This window comes from Cervus elaphus, chromosome 25, assembly GCF_910594005.1.
Source record: "Cervus elaphus chromosome 25, mCerEla1.1, whole genome shotgun sequence".
Classification (NCBI taxonomy): domain Eukaryota; kingdom Metazoa; phylum Chordata; class Mammalia; order Artiodactyla; family Cervidae; genus Cervus; species Cervus elaphus.
Window position 1 is genome coordinate 19,844,716 of NC_057839.1, and position 24,524 is coordinate 19,869,239.

General features: G+C 37.2%; 1 protein-coding gene across 1 annotated transcript in view; it reads right to left on the minus strand.

Annotated features, from left to right (window-relative positions):
* The window catches only part of IPO11 (importin 11), a 197,501-nt gene that overhangs the window by 18,830 nt on the left and 154,147 nt on the right, over window positions 1-24,524 (minus strand). The window contains exons 28-29 of the mRNA XM_043887205.1: window positions 11,900-11,995; window positions 5,982-6,066 (exon numbers count right to left, since the gene is read on the minus strand). Coding sequence (XP_043743140.1) covers window positions 5,982-6,066; window positions 11,900-11,995 — 181 coding nt within the window. The remainder of the gene's footprint in view (window positions 1-5,981; window positions 6,067-11,899; window positions 11,996-24,524) is intronic.

The window sequence follows — 24,524 nt, forward strand, 5'->3', positions numbered from 1 at the left end:
AGACTGATTATATTCTTTGCAGCCGAAGATGGAAAAGCTCTATACAGTCAGCAAAAACAAGGTCAGGAGCTGACTGTGGATCTAATCATGAACTCCTTATTGCAAAATTTAGACTTAAATTGAAGAAAGTAGGGAAAAACACTATTTTGGGCCACTATTTAGGCCATACAGGTATGACCTAAATCAAATCCCTTATCATTTATACAGTGGAAGTGACAAATAGATTCAAGGGATTAGATCTGATAGACATATGATGCCTGAAGATATATGGACGGAAGTTCGTTACACTGTACAGGAGGCAGTGATCAAAACCATTCCTAAGAAAAAGAAATGCAAAAAGGCAAAATGGTTGTCTGAGGAGGCCTTACAAACAGCTGAGAAAAGAAGAGAAGGGAAAGGCAAAGGAGAATAGGAAAGATACACCCATTTGAATGCAGAGTTTCCAAGAATAGCAAGGAGAGATAAGAAAGCCTTCCTAAGTAAACAATGCAAAGAAACACAGAAAAACAATAAAATGGGAAAGACTAGAGATCTCTTCAAGAAAATTAGAGATACCAAGGGGACATTTCGTGCAAAGATGGACTCAATAAAGGACAGAAATGGTATGGACCTAACAGAAGCAGAAGATATTAAGACGAGGTGGCAAGAATACACAAGAGAGAAAAGAGATCTTGTTGAATAAAGAAAAATCAGAAGACAGGATATCTTCCATTGTCATCAAAATAAAATTTCAAAAAGACTTCACAAGATTTCTATGGACAGAGGAGCCTGGCAGGCTACAGTCTATGGGGTCACAAAGAGTTGGACACGACTGAGTGACCAACACTTACAAATTAAGTAGAGATTAAATAAAACAATTTTTGTTTTCAGTAGTAAAAAGTTATATCAAAAGATTATTTTAGTGGGACTTCCCTGGCAGTCAAGTGGTTAAGACTCCATGCTCCTAGTACCGGAGGCACAGGTTTGATCCCTAGACAGGTAATTAAGATTCTACACGCAGCATGGCACGTCCAAAAAAAAAAAAGGATTATTTTAGTAATGTGAGAATAAGAGAAATGTTTTTTTTCTTTTATTACTTTAAAAATGCTGCACTGCTACTGGCTCGTTTATACCGTTTCCAATGACAAGTCTGCCATCATCCTTATCTCTTTCCTTCTCTATACAATGTGTCTTTAAAAAACACAGAAAGACAAGGAAATCTAGGTTAAAAGCTGGGAACATACATAAACACTAAGTCACTAAACTGTGTCCAACTCCGCAATCCCGTGGATTACAGCCCACCAGGGTCCTCTGTCCATGGGATTTCCCAAGCAAGAATACTGGAGTGGGTTACCATTTCCCTTTTCAGAGGATCTTTCTGATCCAGGGATCGAACCCCACATTTCTTGCATTGGCAGGCAGACTCTTTACCACTAAGCCACCAGGAAAGCCCAAAAGCTGGGAAAGTGATTGCAAAAACAAGGATGAATTATGGAGCTTCAGATAAATGGACAAAGCAGATTTGCCAGGAGAAAAGGAACAGTTAGTAAGGAAGAAGAAAAGGTTGTGATGAGAGAGAAATGTCAGAGTTCAGGATTTTGGATGAGATCAGTTCCAAGTTAAGATAAAGTCACGATGCAGCACAAGAAGTAAAGGTGAAAAATGAAACTGGGCATGTTGAGAAAAGGCAGAAACCTCCCAATTCATAACAGCATGCCATTTCTTGCAAGTTGAATATTAAAGAGTGTTTTCAGCAATTGTATGTTACCTCAACTACTGAATGTGATAGGGTAAGGATTTACAAAAGCAGTTTAAAAACCACAAATAACAAGATAATGAATTAATCTCACATTATCTGTAAAATAAAAATGCCTTTTTACCAGGCATTTCAAGGTGCTGTGCTGTGTTTAGTCACTCAGTTGTGTCCAACTCTTTATGACCCCATGGACTGCAGCCTGCCAGGCTCCTCTGTCCATGGAATTTTCCAGGCAAGAATACTGGAGTGGACTGCCATGCCCTCCTCCAGGGGATCTTCCCAACCCAGGAATCGAACCGGGGTCTCCTGCATTGCAGGCAGACTCTTTACCATCTGAGCTACCAGGGAATCCCAAGAATACTGGAATGGGTAGCCTATCCCTTCTCCAGGGGATCTTCCCGATCCAGGAATCGAACCAGAGTCTCCCGCATTGCAGGCAGATTCTTTACCAGCTGAGCTACCCAGGAAGCCCACATTTCAAGGTACTGATATTTAATTAAGAAGAAGACAGTACCAAAATAGTGATAATCAAATACAACTCTGTCCCTATACTGGTTTTTGTTCTGTTGAGTTTCTCTAGAGGCAAATGGGGCAACCAAAAGAAGTATCCTAACGGTTCTCAGTGATCAGAATAGTTCAGGTAGGGTTTACACATCCCACAGCAAACCATCACTACAGTGCACCCAACTGATGTTATATTTGTACTAAAGATTTACAAAATAACATTGTGGAACTGAGAAGGGTAACCTTCCCTCCAACAATATATTCTGTACATGTAAGCAAAAGTCTGAGGAAAACTGCTCGATTTCATAGGTAGGCAAAGAAGTTTTCAGGGAGAGTTGATGAGAGGAAGAAAGTTGACGGGAGAGGGAGAAGAGGGTGGGAGGCAGAGGCAAAGGTGGAGGAAGAGGCAGTCTGTTCTCAGAAAGAAACACCAGCTACCTGTAGGCTATGATTTTCAGACAAATTCCATTCCCACAACACAGCACTTCTGTCCCTCCCTGAACCAGCAAAGCAGCAAAGTAGACAATACTCACGCAAAGGCAATAGGCAAGGTGTGCTCAGGATTTATTATATTCACCATAAGACCTAGGATTTGGTCATAAATCTACCAAGTAAGATGCAACACAACCTAACACACCATCAATTTGCTTAGCTGCATTATAGCAAAAGCAGAAGACATATGGATGATGCTTGGACAGAGCTTTATTTGTGCAACTGGTTCTACTAGCACGAGTGAGTGAGAAGTCAGCACCATTTTAATAATGCTCAACTTATTTACACCTACCTCATTATCAATTAAAGTATCTATTAGTACACATAAAACTAGATTATTTTTATAGAAACAGATTATTAAAATATTTCTAGGGCTTAAACTGAGAATATTTAACAGGAAAGAATGATCAAAACAACTCTACTTACTGTATCAAATGTTATATTAACAACGCTTTCTTAGGTACCATAAGGTTGCCAGAAAGCATTAATATGCTCAAAACCTAAATTTGAGAAGTTTGAACTTTTAAGTGGCTTGTATGTCACATTTCACAAAAAAGAAATTAGAAACAACTTAAAATGTTAATGTGTTAGCTAAATTCTTTATAGAAGAGAGATCATGAAACCACTGTCGTACTATAGAAGCACACAGGACAGAGAGGAAACTTAGAAATGAAATGAAATGCTTGAGCCACGTTCAATCTTCTCAGAATGTTTCCCCAAACAGAAAGTACAGAGGGAGCTAGATTAAAAAAAGCACATAATCAAAACTCTGGAAAGCTTAATAGCTTTTCTGAATGGAAATTTCATCCTTATTTAAGATAAACTATAGAGAATCTTCATAAATTTATGGAAAATCATTTGGCACATTTGATATAATACTAATTATCTGTCTTTCTGAATTACAGTCACCACTGGTTTGCTCTACTAAAGCAGCTACTGAAATGAAGACACCACATTTTAGGGACCACTTTAAGACAACAACGACAGTAAATCAAACATTCAATTATGTAATCTTGGAATCAAGAAGCTACACTTTTTCTTCTGAGTAAATAAAAAATTCTGTTTTAAAATGAAGATAATCTTTGATGCTAGGCTGGTTTTCTTTTGAATAGTAATTCATAATCATCTACCAGCAAATACTACCCTTTGAAATTACAACCAATATACATCTAGTTAGTTCTCAAAAAATTTCTAATGTTAAAAACTTCACAGTACAAGAAAGATGATATAATTATGGGAAAAAATATATACTTTATTCTTGTAACCTTGAAGATACACTGAAACTAATTTTGTTTGTTACTGAAAAGTTATTGAAAAATTAGCCCTGTATTCATAATTATATTTATTCAAGGCTAAAATACATAATCTCCACACTGATCATAAATGCTATGATATTAACAGCATAAGACTAAGCTTTAAGTCTAAGGCACTAGAAATCTTAAGAGATGACAATGTAAATCTACATCCAATAGCTACTGTGAAGACTAATTTCAAATAAAATCAGTCACTTTAAAAAATAAAAGTTGTTCTATAAATCAATAATACCTAAAATAAAACAATAATGATAAAATAATGAGCTCTCAAATAAAATTTAGGATATAACAAAACTGAATCAAAAAACTTTAAGGGTTATTTCTAAAATTATGTTCTTATACTGCTCTTTGAGATAATATTTCATTTACATTCAAAATAACGTTAGAATTGAAATCTCTACCCTATGATGTCATGAAGCACTCTATATGTAAAAAAAGATCTGAGCAGATCAATATGCAAAAAGTAGATCTAACCAGACTAAGCAAGTTATTAAAGTATACAAAAAGCTGATGACTAAAAGGAACCAGGATACCTATCATTCATTTACAAGGACAGAATCTTATTAAGAAAAATGCTATCATATTTTTCTATAACATCAATGATATATTCAAAGTTTAAAAAAGCAAGACGAAAGATAAAGTATTATGTTATACCAAAAGGCTGTTATCATTCTAAATGCAGAAAATACATTATTCATGTATTTAGGATACCACTTAGCAGTCTCATTTCACAGGAGAATTATTTCCAGAGGTACACTCATAACTGAAAACTTCATTGGGATTCCATATATTGGGGAAGGAAAGTAACAGTATTAAGAGCTAAAAAAAACACACACAAATAATTTTTTAGCTCACTGCCCTTGGAATTTGCTAATCCAATTTCCCCCTCATTTCTTAGAAGAGAAAACAGTTCTCAAGAGACAGTGTGACTTGCTCAAGGTCATAATTAGCAACACAAACAGGACCAGAATTCAGGTTTTACAAATTCTGAATATTGTCCTTTCTTCTACACTAGTGCTAGGGAGATGACACCTAGCATAAAAACAAAATAAAATGGATTAAACTCAAACGCAGTTTCAAAGAAGGCTGTCAGAACAGTGCAGTATCAGCTATATACTGAGGATGAAATTCTTTGAGGGTTAATGTGAGATAATTCAGGAGGTGAATATCATGAGTAGACTAAAATAATGATACCCAACATTAACTATTAGGTGCTCAGCATTATCTCATGACCATTTTATATATTAATTTATTTATTCTACTTTAGAGGTAGATAGTGCTGGTGTTCTTAATTGCAAATGAGGATAGAAGGCACAATGAAGTTAATATTTGGTAAGGTCAGGAGACTAGAGCAGATTCCAAGAGAAAAAGGAGAAAAAATTTATTTACGTACCTATTTTATATTCATGTGTCAAAGTATTTACAAATTTATGCTTATAAATAACTCTTTTCTTATCAGATTCTTGTAGTAAGAGTTATGGTTTTCAAAACAATCTAGCAATTAATTTAAAGGCATTCTTATAAAGACTTATATTTCAAAAAACAATTCATTACAAGATCCATGAACTAACATGGAAAAAGGAAATATTAATAAATCTCAAAACAGAAGAATGAGCATTACAATTGAAGTAAGGTTTGAGGGTCACATTGTTCTTATAAGTAAAGGAGTAAGTCTTCTGCTAAGACAAGAAACAATTATTTCAGACCAAGAGTTAAACTCAAGTTCCTGCACTAGGAATACAATTTATCTGTTTTAGAAGTACACCCAAAACTTCAAAATCAGTTATTTTACATTAATTCTGCAACAAGGGGTGGACTAATGGATGGACAGATGGATTGGTAGATGGAAGAACAGACCACCAGGTATCTTCAAACCTCCAGAATATAATGATGATCTATGGTTTTCCCAGATTTTAGAAGCTACTTTTGTAACTTACCATCTTTTTCCTCTTATCCTGTTCTGTGGGTGGTTCTTCATCTTCTGTTACTTTTGGTTCTTCAAGATGAGACATTAACATACAGCTGCAATTAAAAAAAAAAGTTTTAAATAAAAAGTCTATAACATACATTTTGCATTGAGCATTTTTGCTTGAATATTTAGGTAATAAATCATAAGAAATTTATTTATAGGAAATTTTTGAACCATAAACCACAAAAGCAAGGTGTACCTTTTATAATCTTTCTAAAAATGATATGCCAAAGTCTTTGACTGTGTGGATCACAATAAACTGTGGAAAATTCTGAAAGAGATGGGAATACCAGACCACATGACCTGCCTCTTGAGAAACCTGTATGCAGGTCAGGAAGCAACAGTTAGAACTGGACATGGAACTTCAGACTGGTACCAAATAGGGAAAGGAGTACGTTAAGGCTGTATATTGTCACCCTGCTTATTTAACTCATATGCAGAAACGCTGGGCTGGAGGAAGCACAAGCTGGAATCAAGATTGCCGGGAGAAATATCAATAACCTCAGATATGCAGATAACACCACCCTTATGGCAGAAAGTGAAGAGGAACTAAAAAGTTTCTTGATGAAAGTGAAAGAAGAGAGTGAAAAAGTTGGCTTAAAGCTCAACATTCAGAAAACTAAGATCATGGCATCTGGTCCCATCACTTAATGGCAAATAGATGCGGAAACAGTGGAAATGGTGACTGACTTTATTTTTCTGGGCTCCAAAATCACCGCAGATGGTGACTGCAGCCATGAAATTAAGAGACGCTTACTCCTTGGAAGGAAAGTTATGACCAACCTAGATGGCATATTAAAAAGCAGAGACATTACTTTGCCAACAAAGGTCCATCTAGTCAAGGCTATGGTTTTTGCAGTAGTCATGTATGGTTGTGAGAGTTGGACTGTGAAGAAAGCTGAGCACCAAAGAATTGATGCTTTTGAACTGTGGTGTTGGAGAAGACTCTTGACAGTCCCTTGGACTGCAAGGAGATCCAACCAATCCATCCTAAAGGAGATCAGTCCTGGGTGTTCATTGGAAGGACTGATGTTGAAGCTGAAGCTCCAGTACCCTGGCCACCTGATGCAAAGAGCTGACTCACTGGAAAAGACCCTGATGCTGGGAAAGATTGAGGGCAGGAGGAGAAGGGGACGACAGAGGATGAGATGGTTGGATGGCATCACCGACTCGATGGACATGGGTTTGGGTGGACTCTGGGAGTTGGTGATGGACAGGGAGGCCTGGCGTGCTGCGGTTCATGGGGTCGCAAAATGTCGGACACATGTGAGCGACTGAACTGAACTAAACTGAAAAATGATACTTAGAAACACTTAAAATTAAAATTAATACTTCTTCTTTTACCATTAATCTTCGTATGTCTAGATTATTATATGTTTCATAATAGTAACAATAATTTAAACAGTAACATCTTTAAAACACTATTAATTATGTAACAATCTACTTTGTGCTCCAAATGACATTACTATGCTATGAAGAACTTGTCCCTGATGGCACTGCAGGACAGTTACAGACCATTTTATTTTGATTATCTGCATCACTGCTCTTTACATTAGCAGAGATAAGATAGCTTCCTATTCAGTCAACACTGGTTCCAGGGAGACAAGATGAATACTGTCTAGTGAATCAAGTTAAAAGAAGGAACTTTACTGTTCCTAATTTAGAACAGAATTCAGTAATTTATCAGAGTCATTAAGTTCTTAACCAATGAAAAACTGTGGCAAAGAAAGCTTGCTTTCTGTTATGTTTTGTAGCAAGTAGACATGAAGGGCATTTCTTGCCTTAGTTATAAATACCCTTCGATTCAGGGCTAAAGATAAGTGCCGAAACCAGAAACTTGATCACACTCACTCTTGTAGGGCATATGAATGTCCTTTTCTTCTTATCCCCCATCATTAAAAAATTAATTTTTTAAACAACTGTGTCTGACCCAGTCAGTCCACCTGATAGAATCAAATACTAAGAACCTTAAACTGGAAATCGGAAACCCTGAAAAACAGCAAGAACTCAATCTCTAACTCACTTCATGACTTTAGTCTTTTGGAGCTGCAATGCTTTTGTCCACCATGATGTACAGTTGACTCTTCAACAACACAAGTTTGAAATGCAGGGGTCCACTCATATCTGGATTTTTTTTCCTATAAAAAATACCATTGGGGACTTCCCTGGTGTCCAGTGATTGGGAATCTGCCTGCCAACGCAGGGGACACAGGTGCGATCCCTGATCCGGAAGGATCCTACATGCCGCAGAGCAACTAAGGCCATGCCCCACAACTGAACCCGTACTCTAGGGCCCACAAGCTGCAACTACCGCGCCCACATGCTGCAACTACTGAAGCCCAGGCACTCAAGAGCCCACACTCCACAGCAAGAGAAGCCACCACAATGAGAAGCCCACACACAGCCATGAAGAGTAGTCCCCCTCACTACAACTAACGAAAGCCTGCATGCGCCAATAAAGACCCAGCACAGCCAAAAATGATTAATTACAAAAATACTACAGTATCACATGATCCATGGTTGGTTGAATCCGAGGACATGGAACCAGATGAACTGTCGGTAAAGATGGCCAACTATAAGGTTTACTTGGGTTCCCACAGTCACAGAGGGTGGATGCCCCTAACCCCTGCATTGTTCAATGGTCAACCAGTTGGCCAAATAACTCTAGCACAAAGTTGGAAAATTATGATATTATTATAAAGGTATTTAATAAAGTGAAAAGTCTAGGAAAAGTTTCGATTCTATTTTGTATTAGAACTGAATAATAAGATGGAGTTCCTTCACATTAGCTCTCTGAAGTCTGCTGCAGACTTGAACTATAATCGTGATGAATCTGGATCTCCATGGAAGTAAGTTTTATACTGTATCAAATTCTTTCACTACATTTCAAAATCTAACTTACTTGTACTGTGAAAAGCTCTCTGTTCTCCCTTCCCTGAAGATTTATTAATAATAAAGTATACTCTGGATATAAATATACACATTTTTGTCAGACGGTGGGATATTTGTACTTTGCAATTCTGAAAAACTGCATTCATTTGGGTCTCTGAAAGGTAGAAAGTGAAAAAAAAATTTGAAAAGCCCAAAGCTGAAATTTTCTCCTGCAGGAGAATCCTCAAGTAAAAGTCAAAAATCTAATTCTGTTGACAAAGATTAAAGATAGGGAATCACATTTTACACAAAAAGCAAGGTAAAAATTAATAGAATTTTACTAAGCTAAAAGATGTGGACTGTGAGTACAATAAAAGTAATTGTAATAAAATTATAATAACAACAGCTTAAAATAGGGACAACTAACATGTAAGCATAGGCAGGCACCCCTCACATTCTACACTCATTCACTAAATACATCAAGGCACTCTAGCTGGCTAACTCAGAATCTTTCCCAACAATAAACTGCAACCAGCCAAACACAACCAACAGTATTAGCATGCAATATGAAATTATTATTTCTGGCTTAAAGGTACAACGTTTATTTAATCTATAGAAACCCACTTCTTAAGGAGATAAGAAAACTAGAACTGATGCTATTCCATTGGCCTCTGCAGTGGACACTTAGGTTGCCTGTATAATTGTCCTCCTTCCTAACAGAGCCCTGAACTTGTCAGTTATCCTCATGTTCCATGTACACCATAAGGTTCAGAAAAAGTTGATCTGAGCCCTAACGCCAGTGGCTCAGTAAGCAATCAAGGAAATCCTATTCCCCTGGTTGATGATGCTTTCAACATGAGTGTGTTTAAGAAATTCTAGCCAATTAGACATGGAAGGAAATCTGATGAAATGATTTCTAGAACAGTGCCCTATGAAGTTAAAATGACACGAGGAGAAAGATGACTACTTGGGTGGCACTGGCAGTGTCATGAACTGTAATATCTAGAACTACTTTTTGACAATGAGGGTAAGTAGCCTGCATATGAAGTTAATGTGTTGAGGGGATGGGGTAGGAAGAACTGGGTCTTTAAGGTACTGTGCGGTCACGAATAGCTAATCCGAGAGCCTCCCACTCGCATCCACGTGTGCTAAGTCGCTTCAGCTGAGTCAGACTCTTTGTGATCCTATGGACCGAAGCCTGCCAGACTCCTCTGCCCATGGGATTCTCCAGTCATGAATGCTGGAGTGGGTTGCCATGACCACCTACAGGGGATCTTCCCAACCCAGGGATCAAACCTACATCTCTTAGGTCTCCTGCATTGTGAGGTGGGTTCTTTACCACTAGCGCCACCTGAGAAACCCTCTCTCACCTGCAATTATTTTTTTATTGTTAAAGTCAGCTGACTCAGGGGTTTCTCTTACCTGCAGCTGAAAATCCTTTTACAGTCCCTTATGTAAGTATCACAAAAGTATCTTATCAAAAATTCACTTCTTGATTCAGGACAAGAAACAATCTCCCTCTCTTGATACACCTACTCCCTTCTACATGATAACAGGAACCAGGTAATTCCAAATGCTTTTCTCTGCCCTGGTAGGTAGTAAAGTCAAGGCTGTTTTACACCTGGATGGCATGTTTCTCCATTCAAGATTTCTTGTTTAAATTCCTTCAATCCCATATTAATAGTTTTCAGTCACAAAGAGCATGTGCTTTTCTTATTCACTGCCTCAAATCCTCTTATGACCACCAAATTGAACATATGCAACTAACTAAAAGTTGTATGTTAGTAGTACAGACAAAGTGTCATGAAGGAACAGAAAGTGAAAGTGTCAGTCGCTCCTGTTAGCCCTGTCTGAGTCTTTGTGACCCCAAGAACTATAGCCCGCCAGGCTCCTCTGTCCATGGGATTTCCCAGGCAAGAATACTGGTGTGTGTAGCCATGCCCTTCTCCAGAGAATCTTCCCAACCCAGGGATCGAACCCAGGTTTCCTACACTGCAGGCAGATTCTTTACCATCTGAGCCACCAAGGAGCAAAAAAGGAAGCAATGAATTTTTACTGAGATTATAGAAAGGAATCTAGAAGTAGGTATTTGCTACACAGGGCAATGCTGAGCGCATGACCTGCCAAGAAGAAGAAATGTTATGAGTCAAAGGAAATGGCATTCCTTCGGCACTCAATAAACTCATGTAACAGTGCTACACATATTACAATACTACACGATCTGTGCTTGGTTGAATCCACAGATACAGAATTTCAGACATAGAGGGTCAACTGTAAAGTCATATTTGGAGTTTCAACTGTGAAGAGGGTTGGTGCCCCAAATCCCTATCCGCCCTGTACAAGGATCAACTGAAATTTTAGTACTCTCTTTTGGAACTAGCCAAGTACCATGTGACCCTCTACTATCTTAAAGGTGCCAGTGATGCTTCAACCAGTCAAAAACAAATATAGGATGCTAATCCACTCCCCTTTTTCTCCATAACTTGCCTGAAGGGCAAGGGAACACTGTCAGTGGAAAAAAAAAACACATTCAAAATATTTTGAAAGATAAGATCAGGCGTATTTAGGGTGGTATGCCTAGTGGGATGGGGTAGGAGGAGGTGGGAGGGGGGTTCAACAACATATGTATGCCTATGGCTGACTCATGTTGATGTATGTAGAAAACAACACAATATTGTAAAGCAATATCCTTCAATTAAAAATAAACTAATTTAAAAATCTTAAAAAGGGAATTTATATGACAAAATACACTTGCAATATTTTTTAAAACCTAATGTCAAGACATAAAATGATTGACTAGACCAAAGAACCCCAATTCAAAATTGCACTATAAAAAAATTTAGCTTATCTCAAGATGAAACAATATTACAAGCAAAATAACAAAAAAGTTTTCTTTTATAAAGAGAAAATTTAAAAGCTGCCATATGATGCTTATATGGTTATGATAAAGAAAAATAATGTAGAGTATAATTAATTACCAAAGTTCAAGTGCAATTAATTAAATGATACACCTACTCTTTGTAAGTTCCCGTTTCAGGATCTTCGGTCATGACGTCATGTAGGCCCTCCACTGAGATGTTTATAATACCACAGAATTTATCCTGGATAACACTAGAATACAAGAAGAGCAAAACATGTTGAAATGGATTATTTCAACAGATAATTGCTTTTTTCCCTCCTAATTATCCTCTTGAACATGAAGATAAATTTTAGTGTGAAAGTATAAATGAAACTTTCAAAATATATTTCTTAAAGCAGAAATTGTACTTTGCATATTACATTAAGATTTTCTTTCACTAGATTACCAGTATGCTTAAATACTTACTTACGTGGATAGATTAGAAGGGAAAGAAACACTTTAACATTCTTTATTATAATAGTCTTACGTTAATGTTATAACTAAAAAGATAAAGGTACAAAATGTTGAAGCCATAGACTGTGAAAAAATATCTGTAAAACAAACATCTGATGAAGATCCTGGCTCTGAAAACTCGGACAACAAATAACTCAATTTAAAAACAGGGCAAAAATTTGAAGATACTTCCCCATGTAAGACATACAGATGGCATATGAGCACTTGAAAAAATGCTCAATATCATTCATTAGTCACCAAAGAAATGCAAATTAAAACTGTAATGAGATTTTAATAAAAAGTAAAATGATGAAGACTGACAATACCAAGTGCTGGCAAGAGTAGAAACAATAAGGCCTCTCATACAGTCCAGTAAGAATACACACCCATTTTGGAAAGAACATTCACAAGTTTTATAAAGTTAAATATTCCATACATGTAAGCAACCTCATTCCTAGGTATTTACCCAAGACCAAAACAGTATTCTCAGAACTGTATGTGAATATTTATAGTAGCTTTATTCATAATCCCAAACTACAAATGATCTGAATGTCCACCAACTAACAGATGGATAAACTGTGGGTCACTTGTCCAACAGAACAATCAGCAATAGAAGGAAACAAACTAGAGATACATGCAACAAGTTGGAAAAAAAAAAATCTCAAAAAACATTATGCTAAGAAAAACAGATTTGAAAGGCTATATACTGCATGACTTCATTTATGTATGTGACTTTCTGGAAAGAAAAAATTACTTAATCAGTGGTTGTCATGCAAAGGGACCACAAGGGAACTTTTGGGGTGATGGCTACATACTGTACCTTTTTTTTTTTTCTTCCATACTGTACCTTGAGTGAGGTACTGTTATATACTGTGTATATCTGTCAAAACTGTATGCTTATGAGGTTTTACTCTATGTGAACTATACCTTAATAAGCCTGACTTTAAAAAAGGAGAAGTATATAACCATCCACTGGTACACAAAATTATGCTATTTGAATTTTAAAATAATTTAAAATTTTAAATTATTCAACTCTTTTCTCCAGAGAACTCATACTATCATTCCTGCATGGGACATATCATGTTTCTCAAACTGCATTAATAAGCATAATTAAGTTTTAAAATATTCAGTAAAGTAGTTCCCAAAGTCAACACAGTTTGGGTAATGTTCCTGCCTTTGTAAAGTCAAAATCATTTGTCTGTACTCTCAAGTGTGATCAGATTTTAGAGAACTAAATCAACAGATCAGCAAAATAATAAAAAGTTGATATCACTGATACATTTTAATGTGTATATAACAGCCTATTGAAATAGTATATATTTTTGATATCACTATATATCCTTCACGTAAGAACTAAAAAACCTCTCTCCACTCCGCCAGGCCACCCCTCTAGGTCATACGACTGATTCACACTGTTGTACACCAGAAGCTAACACAACTCTAAAGCAGTTATGGGATTCCCAGGCGGCGCTAGTGGTAAAGAACCTGCCTTCTAGTGCAGGAGACGTAAGAAACGTGGGTTCAATCCCTGGGTCGGGAAGATCCCCTGGAGAAGGAAACAGCAACCCACTGCAGTATCTTTGCCTGGAGAATTCCATGGACAGAGGAGCCGGGCAGGCTACAGGCCATGGGGTCACAAAGAACGGGACACAACTGAAGCGACTTAGCATACAGCACAAAGCAATTCCACCCAAATTTTAAAAAACTAATAAAGTGAAGAAAAAAAAAAAAACTAAAAAAAATAAAATAAAATAAACACACAGTCTGCCTTATGCGGTTCAGTGAGAAACATCTTAGAAAAAGGTATTGGAACTCATATCAGATAAAATAGACTTTCAAATAAAGGATGTGAAAAGGGACAAAGAAGGACACTACATAATGATCAAAGGATCAATCCAAGAAGAAGATATAACAATTATAAATATATATGCACCCAACATAGGAGCACCGCAATATGTACGGCAAACACTAACGAGTATGAAAGAGGAAATTAATAGTAACACAATAATAGTGGGAGACTTTAATACCCCACTCACAACTATGGATAGATCAACTAAACAGAAAATTAAGAAGGAAACACAAACCTTAAATGACACAATGGACCAGCTAGACCTAATCGATATCTATAGGACATTTCACCCCAAAACAATCAACTTCACCTTTTTCTCAAGTGCACACGGAACCTTCTCCAGAATAGATCACATCCTGGGCCATAAATCTGGTCTTGGAAAATTCAAAAAAATTGAAATCATTCCAGTCATCTTTTCTGACCACAGTGCAGTAAGATTAGATCTCAATTACAGGAAAAAAATTGTTAAAAATTCAAACATATGGAGGCTAAATAACACGCTTCTGAATAACCAACAAATCATAGAAGAAATCAAAATATGTATAGAAATGAATGAAAATGAAAACACAACAACCCAAAACCTATGGGACACTGTAAAAGCAGTGCTAAGGGGAAGGTTCATAGCATTACAGGCTTACATCAAGAAACAAGAAAAAAGCCAAATAAATAACCTAACTCTACACCTAAAGCAATTAGAGAAGGAAGAAATGAAGAACCCCAGGGTTAGCAGAAGGAAAGAAATATTAAAAATTAGGCCAGAAATAAATGCAAAAGAAACTAAAGAGACCATAGCAAAAATCAACAAAGCTAAAAGCTGGTTTTTTGAAAAAATAAACAAAATTGACAAACCATTAGCAAGACTCATTAAGAAACAAAGAGAGAAGAACCAAATTAACAAAATTAGAAATGAAAATGGACAGATCACAACAGACAACACTGAAATACAAAGGATCATAAGAGACTACTACCAGCAGCTCTATGCCAATAAAACGGACAACTTGGAAGAAATGGACAAATTCTTAGAAAAGTATAACTTTCCAAAACTGAACCAGGAAGAAATAGAAGATCTTAACAGACCCATCACAAGCAAGGAAATCGAAACTGTAATCAAAAATCTTCCAGCAAACAAAAGCCCAGGACCAGATGGCTTCACAGCTGAATTCTACCAAAAATTTAGAGAAGAGCTAACACCTATCTTACTCAAACTCTTCCAGAAAATTGCAGATGAAGGTAAACTTCCAAACTCATTCTATGAGGCCACCATCACCCTAATTCCAAAACCAGACAAAGATGCCACAAAAAAAGAAAACTACAGGCCAATATCACTGATGAACATAGATGCAAAAATCCTTAACAAAATTCTAGCAAACAGAATCCAACAACATATTAAAAAAATCATACACCACGACCAAGTGGGCTTTAATCCCAGGAATGCAAGGATTCTTTAATATCCGCAAATCAATCAATGTAATACACCACATTAACAAATTGAAAGATAAAAACCATATGATTATCTCAATAGATGCAGAGAAAGCCTTTGACAAAATTCAACACCCATTTATGATTAAAACTCTCCAGAAAGCAGGAATAGAAGGAACATACCTCAACATAATAAAAGCTATATATGACAAACCCACAGCAAGCATCACCCTCAATGGTGAAAAATTGAAAGCATTTCCCCTGAAATCAGGAACAAGACAAGGGTGCCCACTCTCACCACTACTATTCAACATAGTGTTGGAAGTTTTGGCCACAGCAATGAGAGCAGAAAAAGAAGTAAAAGGAATCCAGATGGGAAAAAAAGAAGTGAAACTCTCGCTGTTTGCAGATGACATGATCCTCTACATAGGAAACCCTAAAGACTCTTCCAGAGTTAAAAAGAATTCATTTGAATCAGTTCTAATGAGATGGATGAAACTGGAGCCCATTATACAGAGTGAAGTAAGCCAGAAAGATAAAGAACATTACAGCATACTAACACATATATATGGAATTTAGAAAGATGGTAACGATAACCCTATATGCAAAACAGAAAAAGAGACACAGAGGTACAGAACAGACTTTTGAACTCTGTGGGAGAAGGTGAGGGTGGGATGTTTCGAAAGAACAGCATGTATATTATCTATGGTGAAACAGATCACCAGCCCAGGTGGGATGCATGAGACAAGTGCTCGGGCCTGGTGCACTGGGAAGACCCAGAGGAATCGGGTGGAGAGGGAGGTGGGAGGGGTGATCGGGATGGGGAATACGTGTAACTCTATGGCTGATTCATATCCATGTATGACAAAACCCACTGAAATGTTGTGAAGTAATTAGCCTCCAACTCATAAAAAAATAAATAAATAAATAAAAGAAAAAGGTATTGGAGCCAGTAGGCACATGAAAAGATGCTCAACACTGCTAATTATTAGAAAAATGCAGATCAAAACTACAACGAGGTATCCCCTCACACCAGTCAGAACGGCCATCATCAAAAAGTGTACAAATAAGAAATGCTGGAGAGGACGTAGAAGAAAAGGAACCCTCCCACACTGTTGGTGGGAATGTAACTTGATGCATCCACTATAGAGAACAGTGTGAATGTTTCCTAAAAGTCGGAAAATGGAGTTAACTCTATGATCCAGAAATCCCACTCTGGGCATAAATCCGGAAAAGATGAAAACTCTAATTCAAAAAAACACAAGCTCCACAAAGTTCAAAGCAACATAATTTACATTAGCCAAGACACGGAAACAACTAAATATCCATCTGCAGACGAATGGATAAAGAAGATGAGGTTTATATACAGGCATAAACATATACACACATTGGGATACTACTCAGGCATAAAAAGGAATGAAATAATACCACTTGCAGCAACATGGATGGACTGAGAGATTATCTTATTAAGTGAAGTAAGCTAAACAGAGAAAGACAAATATTATATGATATCGCTTAATATGTGAAATCTAAAACAATGATACAAAATAACTTATTTATGAAACAAATAGACTCAAAGACATAGGAAACAAACTTATGGATACCGAAGAGGGAAGGTGGGGTAGGATAAATTAGGGACTTGGGATTAAGAGATATATATTAGTATATATGAAGTAGATTATCAAGAAGGACCTACTGTATAGCATAGGAAACTATATTCAGTATCTTGTCAAAATCTACAATGGAGAAGAATCTGAAAAATACAACACACACACACACACGCACACACTTGTGGGCTTCCCAGGTGGCTCAGTGGTAAAGAATCTGCCTGTTAATGCAGGAGACTGGGGTTCTATTTCTGGGTTGGGAAAATCCCTTGGAGAAGGAAACAACAACCCACTCCAGTATTACTGCCTGGAAAATCACATGGTCAGAGGAGCCTGATGGGCTGCAGTCCATGGGGGTCACAAAAGAGTCAGACATGACTTGGCCACTAAAACAACAATAAATCATACTGATCATTGCTGGAGCTACCAGCATGGGCACACGTTTCTGAGGAGAGGGTAAGAAGACATATCTTTGCCATAATTAGAAAATAACACACTTCTACATAATCAGGCCTCAATTCAGATATGCACATTTATGGAATGAGCTGAAAACAGATTACGAGAATCAAACTGCAACATGGACAAGATAAACTTTTGAATGCACAGTTATTGCCAAAAGCAGTAACTTCACCCCTTTCTCATAAATGAGGAGACTGTTTAGCTGACACTGTTGGAATCAGAATAAAGCTTGAACAGTTCTGACAGAAATCTAATGGGTTTAGGAACCTGAAGTTTACAGAAAGCCAAAATGTAGAATTAGTGAATGACTGACAAAAAGAAGTGTCAAAATCTGCCAGAAGATGGGATAAGGATATTCCCAGAAGCAGACTGGACACAGGCCAGAGGATACAGGTCCAACCTCTACCCTGCCTGCACACAGCAGTCAGAAGAAAGACTTGTCCTGGCCCGTGGCTTACTCAGGCTTAGAGAAGTCAGTCAAGTGACCATCAGGATTCACTCCCTTTCTTCCCTCCCCTGCCTGCAGATGAATTTCTAGCTCTACCAAGGGAAGTTTGGACGGACGCCTGTCTTGTAGGGGTAAAGAACTGAGGTGAGGCAACCTCAGTCAGTCTGTTGTTTTTTTTCACTAAAATGTGACCCATGCTGCACAGAAAAGGACACAAGAGGCAGAGATGAGCTGGGGGAAAGTGAAAAGTGAAAGTGAAGTCGCTCAGTCGTGTCTGACTCTTTGCGACCCCATGTACCGCAGTCTACCAGGTTTCTCCGTCCATGGGATTTTCCAGGCATGAGTACCAGAGTGGGTTCATTTCCTTCTCCAGGGAATCTTACCGACCCAGGGATCAAACCCTGGTCTCTCACATTGCAAGCAGACGCTTTACCCTCTGAGCCACCAGGGGAGGGGAGGGTTAATTCCAGTAGACAAAAGGAAACCATGCTCACTCTGGAATATCTATTAGGTACCAGAGGGAGTGAGGCTTGGATTTCAAGAGGGAAAATGACTATGGTCCAGAGTAGAAAGGTATGTAATATGGCTTTGAATGAAAAGAGTTGATTCTAGAAAAGGAGAAGTACTGAAGAAAAAGATTCTATGCAATATTTGTATGTGTGAGTGTGCTCAGTCGTGTCCCAGTCTTTGCGATCCCATGGACTGCAGCCTGCCAGGCTCCTCTGTCCATGGGATTTCCAGGTAAGAATACTGAAGTAGCTTGTCATGCCCTCCTCCAGGGGATCTTCCCAATCCAGGGATCAAATCCTCATCTCTTGCATTAGCAGGCAGATTCGTTACCACGAGTGCCACCTGGGAAGCCCACATTTAGGGATCAGTAAAAGGAGAAGTTATGTATCTTCAGAGCATTCAAATTCAAAAAACCACTCAGAAGGATGCAACTCAATTATCATTCATTAAGCAGTTTGGGAAAAGAACCCCCAAATAATGGGGTAACAAAAAAGCCAGAAGAGGATTGTACTTTCCTGGCATACAGAACAGATATTTAAAGAAAAGAAGCACTATGAAGTTATAGTTTCTTTTTCTCCTTTTTGAAGTATTACAGAAATGTTCCCTCCAAATGTGTAAAATGTAACACTTTAAAAAGAAGCATTTAAAGTAAAAATTTTTTTTATTTTTTTTATTTTTTTTAATTTTTTTATTAGTTGGAGGCTAATTACTTCACAACATTTCAGTGGGTTTTGTCATACATTGATATGATATCAATGTATGACAAAGTAAAAATTTTATACAGCATTCTATACGAAGTTTTGAATATCAGGCATTTGCTTTCCTTTTTATTCACACAATTCTCTCTCAATGCTGTTATAAATTAAGAATTTTGTTGTCTGTAATATACAATCTTTCTGAATTACATGCTTTAAAACGTAATTGGACATCTAAAATGGAAACAATCAAAGGAGCTGTAAACCAGGAATCAAACAGCAATGGGTTTGGTAGAAGAGAGAGAGAAGGAGAAAAGTCATTGTACTTAGATAATCTTATATACATTATTTCTTTAAACACAACAAGCCAAGAACTAGGTATTACACTATTTTTGTTTATGAAAAAAGCTGTTTTTTCTTTTCTATGTGCTACATACTGGACTTATGAGTAACACATTATTGGAATTCTCAGTGTATCATCTCCTAATAGTAGTCTTCTCATGTAAATCCATTCAAATCTAGTGTCAGGTATAAGGTGGAGAAGTAAAAAGTAGCCAGAGAAGACCATGTACTTTTAGAAATTCTAATTTTCTGAAACCAGTGCATACCACAAGTGGCAGTTCACATTAGCTAGAACACAGCCATCTAGTGCCTCTGAAAGAATTAGCCAAACTCCATGCTAGTCTATACAACTGTGCTTGGATATCCATGGATGCTCAAGTCCCTTATACTCTAAAATGATATAGTACATGATGTCTTCTGTATCCATGGATATGGAAACTTAGGTTTTCTACAGCACAACAGTAAAAACAACATCAGGAGTTTACAAACAAACAAAAAAACCCTGATAGCTGATTATTAAAGCCAAAACTTTATCTTAGTGTAGTCCCATGAGCAGACTTCAGAAGACTGGCTTACTGAGTATTAAAAGCAGGTGGATTTACACCCGGATATCAACTAACTTGGGCTTCCCAAGTGGAAAGTGAAAAGTGAAAATGTTAGTCACTCAGTCATGTCCGACTCTGTGACCCCACGGACTGTAGCCCACCAGGTTTCTCTGTCCATGGAATTCTCCAGGCAAGAATACTAGAATCAGTAGCCACTCCCTTCTCCAGGGGATCTTCCCAACCCAGGGATTGAACCCGAGCCTCTCATACTGAAGACAGATTCTTTACCAGGTCACCAGACTCTTTACCAGAGTCACCAGGGAAGAATCCGCCTGCCAACGCAGGAGACACAAGAGATATGAGTCTAATCCCTGGGCCAGGAAGATCCCCTGGAGTCCCTTAGGGTAACATTATGCATCATGTGAATACATAACAAATAATCATGGGAATTTATGATCCCCAAAGCTCAAAAACTGCCCTCCCTTGTTTTATAAACAATATTATTTTTCCTTATTTCTTTTTTCAATTACAACAATGTGTAACTAAGTTGCAGATAACATATTACAACTGATTCAATCTACACCAGATATGAGGCAGAAAATAGAACAGAAAGTCACTGTATTGAATGAAACCTGTGTCTGAAACATTCATCTTAGATAATGCAAAGAATGTTTAACATCAAGGATGAAAAGACAATAAAATTAAAACTGAAGGGCAGGAAGTATAAGCAATCTTCCTTTTTACTTATCACGTTTTTCTTATTGTTCACATTTGGTTGATACATTAATTTATTTGCACAGACCAGAGTAATATCTACATTACAGACAGAAAACGGGCCTTTTTAAACATCTGCTTGTTTTGTATATATGTGTGTATATACATTATATACATATATATATATATATACACACACACACATACACAAACATTAAATAAATAGGTGAGAATATGAAAAATTTTACTCAGTAGGTAAAGATCACCTGATCATTGAAAACGATTCCACTTTTTAGTAAACTTTCTTTTTTTAGTCAAATGCACAGGAGTGAAACTACAGCTCTTAACCTTAGTATTTTCTAGACGTATGCCATTTTGAGGTTACTGTCTGGGTATATAAAAGTACCTGCAGAATATGTGAACTGCAGAAACTTCATAGAAAGTGATTTTTTTTCCTTACTGTTGAAAACTGTGCACAATACTAAAAAAAAAAAAAAATCCTTCTTTCTTGTGTTTTTCACCCAACTTAAAAAAATCATGGTGGCTTAAAACTATTTCTGTCCATTTGTATCATTACACACTCAACGACAGGTGTTCAGAAAACAAAATACCCCTAAAATGATAATGCAAAATTCTTAATCCCAAAGGCACAAATAAAAAAAAAATTCTAATATTCATCTGGTTACCCAAACAATAAGTAATAGACTAAATGTGAACAGGACTCTAGTTTCTTTTCACTTGTCCAACTTTTATTAGTAATTTTCTAGTGAGCACTTCACACTTCTAGTTTTTAAATTAACTGATTCATCAGCACAGATCATGTGTCTCAAATAACTTCTCAATGTGATGAATTTACATACTTAACATCACATCTTCATCCCCTTGGGCCCTGGAGAAAAACAGGTATTCAGGAACACATTTACAAGAACACAAAAGTTTAAATTACCTGTTCTGAACAGTTCTACAACCTAAAGTTGATGATTTAAGTTTTTCATAGTAGCAAGCACAAGAAAGAAACCAGAACTTTAGTCACTTTAAAATTTTCTCTGCTCTAACTAGATCACAACCTGTACACTGCACCTAATAATATTTGAACTCACATTAAATCCTAAGTTAGAGGGTGGATGAACTTAGGGTAATTTAAGAAAATAAATACGTTTTTAAGCACTAAAAGTCACAACCAAATAAAATATTCTCTAAAGTGTACTTTTCTGCTTATATTAACAAGTCTAAGTAAAGAACAGTTTATTGGAAAAAAAAAGGAAAAAGCCCTGATATGTCGGTCTTATTCTAGAATTCCTACCACACCAGAAGCTATACATTTACACTAAAATCAGGTCCCCCCTCCTCTATTTTCCAGGACCTAGGCTGAAAATATTTCTGTCACTTAAGTGGAAACATACATCTTTCTACACAGTTAATTCTCTTCATGGTCACGTGAAAAGTGACCATTGACAAATGTTAGCAAGGAAACAGGATAAAAAAATTCATGTGGAAATTCACTAAGTTATTTAAAAATAAAAGTTTATACCCAACAATTATCCTTACAAAGTCTTTCATATTATAAACCATTCTCCCATTTGTGTGTGTGCTCAGCAGTGTCTGACCCCATGGACTGCAGCCCTCCAGGTCCTCTGTCCATGGAATTTTCCAGGCAAGAGTATTTCCTACTCCAGGGGATCTTCCCAACCCAGTGACCAAACCCACGTCTCTTGCATCTCCTGCACTGGTAGGCAGGTTTGTTTTTTTTTTTTTTTTTACCACTAGTGCCACTTGGGAAGCTCATGTTATAAACCATTCTCCCAATTAACTTTTTTTTAATGAGTGCAGAGAGGTGGGGGCGGAAAACAAGCCATTTTCTTTAAGAAAATAAGAAATAACTACAGTGATCTGTGTGTAATGAGATGGGCAGAAACTGCCATGTTACATGATTTTCAACAGGAAGACTATGCTTTAAGAAATACTGTTCAATGAAGATATACTAAAGTTCCATAAAAAGGAGATGATCAATGATTGGTAAAGAACCATTTGGAAAAGACATTAGGGTGAAAAAAACTAACCAATACTTGTTTTCAATGCTTACAGGAATCACTTGACAAACTGGTTCTCGTGTTTTTCCTTTTTTTTTAAGTAATATAAAAGAATTGAATAGATTTGATAATTATGGGGTTGGACGCATGACCTCACCATCAAAAATATTTTTAAAAACTATACTTGAGATGGTGTAATACTGAAAAAAGCAGGCCCATTATCTTAACAGTGCTCCCTAACTGTGAAGTCATGAACAATCTAGATAATAATGATACAACTGATTCATATCCCTCCCCACCCACCTATGGCCCCATCAGTAGGTACAGTAACACAAAAGAAAAATACAAGTTTTAATGAGAAATGAAACAGGCCTTCTAAAGAGAAAAAAAAAAAAGTTATTATTATTTTGTGGGTGATGCATATAAACAAAGTCTAACTTGTAAAGAGAACAACCTTCTCTTTGGTTTCACCTACCCCATTCTCTTTACTCCTAGTCCAGAGCAGCACGACACATTACAAGTCCATGCATATGTTTTTCGGTCTGGCCTAGTAACAGAAGACGAGCCAAGAAGTGGGAAGAACAAGAAGTGCAACAGGATGGGGGGAGTACATGTGCAGTCAACTTGGTGGGTAGGAAGACCTAACATCAAAGCTGATTTTCAGAGCCTTAGAAAAGGTTTCCAGGCTTCCCCCACTCCCCCGCCCCCTCCCCCTGCCATTTTCACAACCCTTAAAAACAAACATGACAAATTTTGCTGTTTCTGTTGCGGTATGGGTAAGATAATGGAGTAAAAATGTCCTAATTACATATGGGTCCCCCTCTACCTTAAACACTTGGCTATCTCTATAATCCTCAAGTTTAAGAATAGTCCACATATATGTTACCTTTGAATGTTCTATTTCTTGACCTAAGTGGTGACTCAAACAGGTCTATTTTGTTCTGCATGTGGTTTATAAATGAACAGAAGTTTTCTAAAATGTTGCCTGTAATCTTAAAACAAATATTTTCCAAAAACCTAACATACAATTTATCCCCCGTCTGTCACTCCTCAGCCAATCACCAAGGCACCTTGCAAAGTAGCTCTAGAATTCCTCCATCCTCTCTGCCAATACCCTGGTCCAGGCCTCCAGCATCTCTCCCCTGGATTAATGATTCATATTAATCCTGGTTCTAGTCTTGTCATTTCCAGAAACAGTGCACTTCAGTTTGTATTTGCCAAATGCTAAATATTTAAAAGAAGCACTGAATGTGTCACCAAACAATAGCATTTGCTACTTTTACCATTGCTTAAGATCCTTTCATGGCCCCCTGCTGCCCCGGGGAAAAACATGAAATTACAACATCCTTCATCATCTGATTTTTCTCTCTAGCTGAGATCTCAATACCATTCACAACTCCAGATGGAGTGAATTTTAGTTCCTGAAAGCAGTATTCTATTTCTTCAACCCTTCTGATATAATGTTATCTCTACCTACTACTCAGCTCTCTTCACTAGGCTAATGTCTACCTATTCTTTGCAAGCCAGTTTCAGTGTCCCTCTTCTTACAAAGCCTTCTCTCATCTCCATGTATATTACAGAAAACAGTACCTCCAAGTGCGGTAGTAACCATACGGTACAGTACCCCTATGTGTCCTCCTCAACATCGCAAGCTCTACCAAAAACAGGAA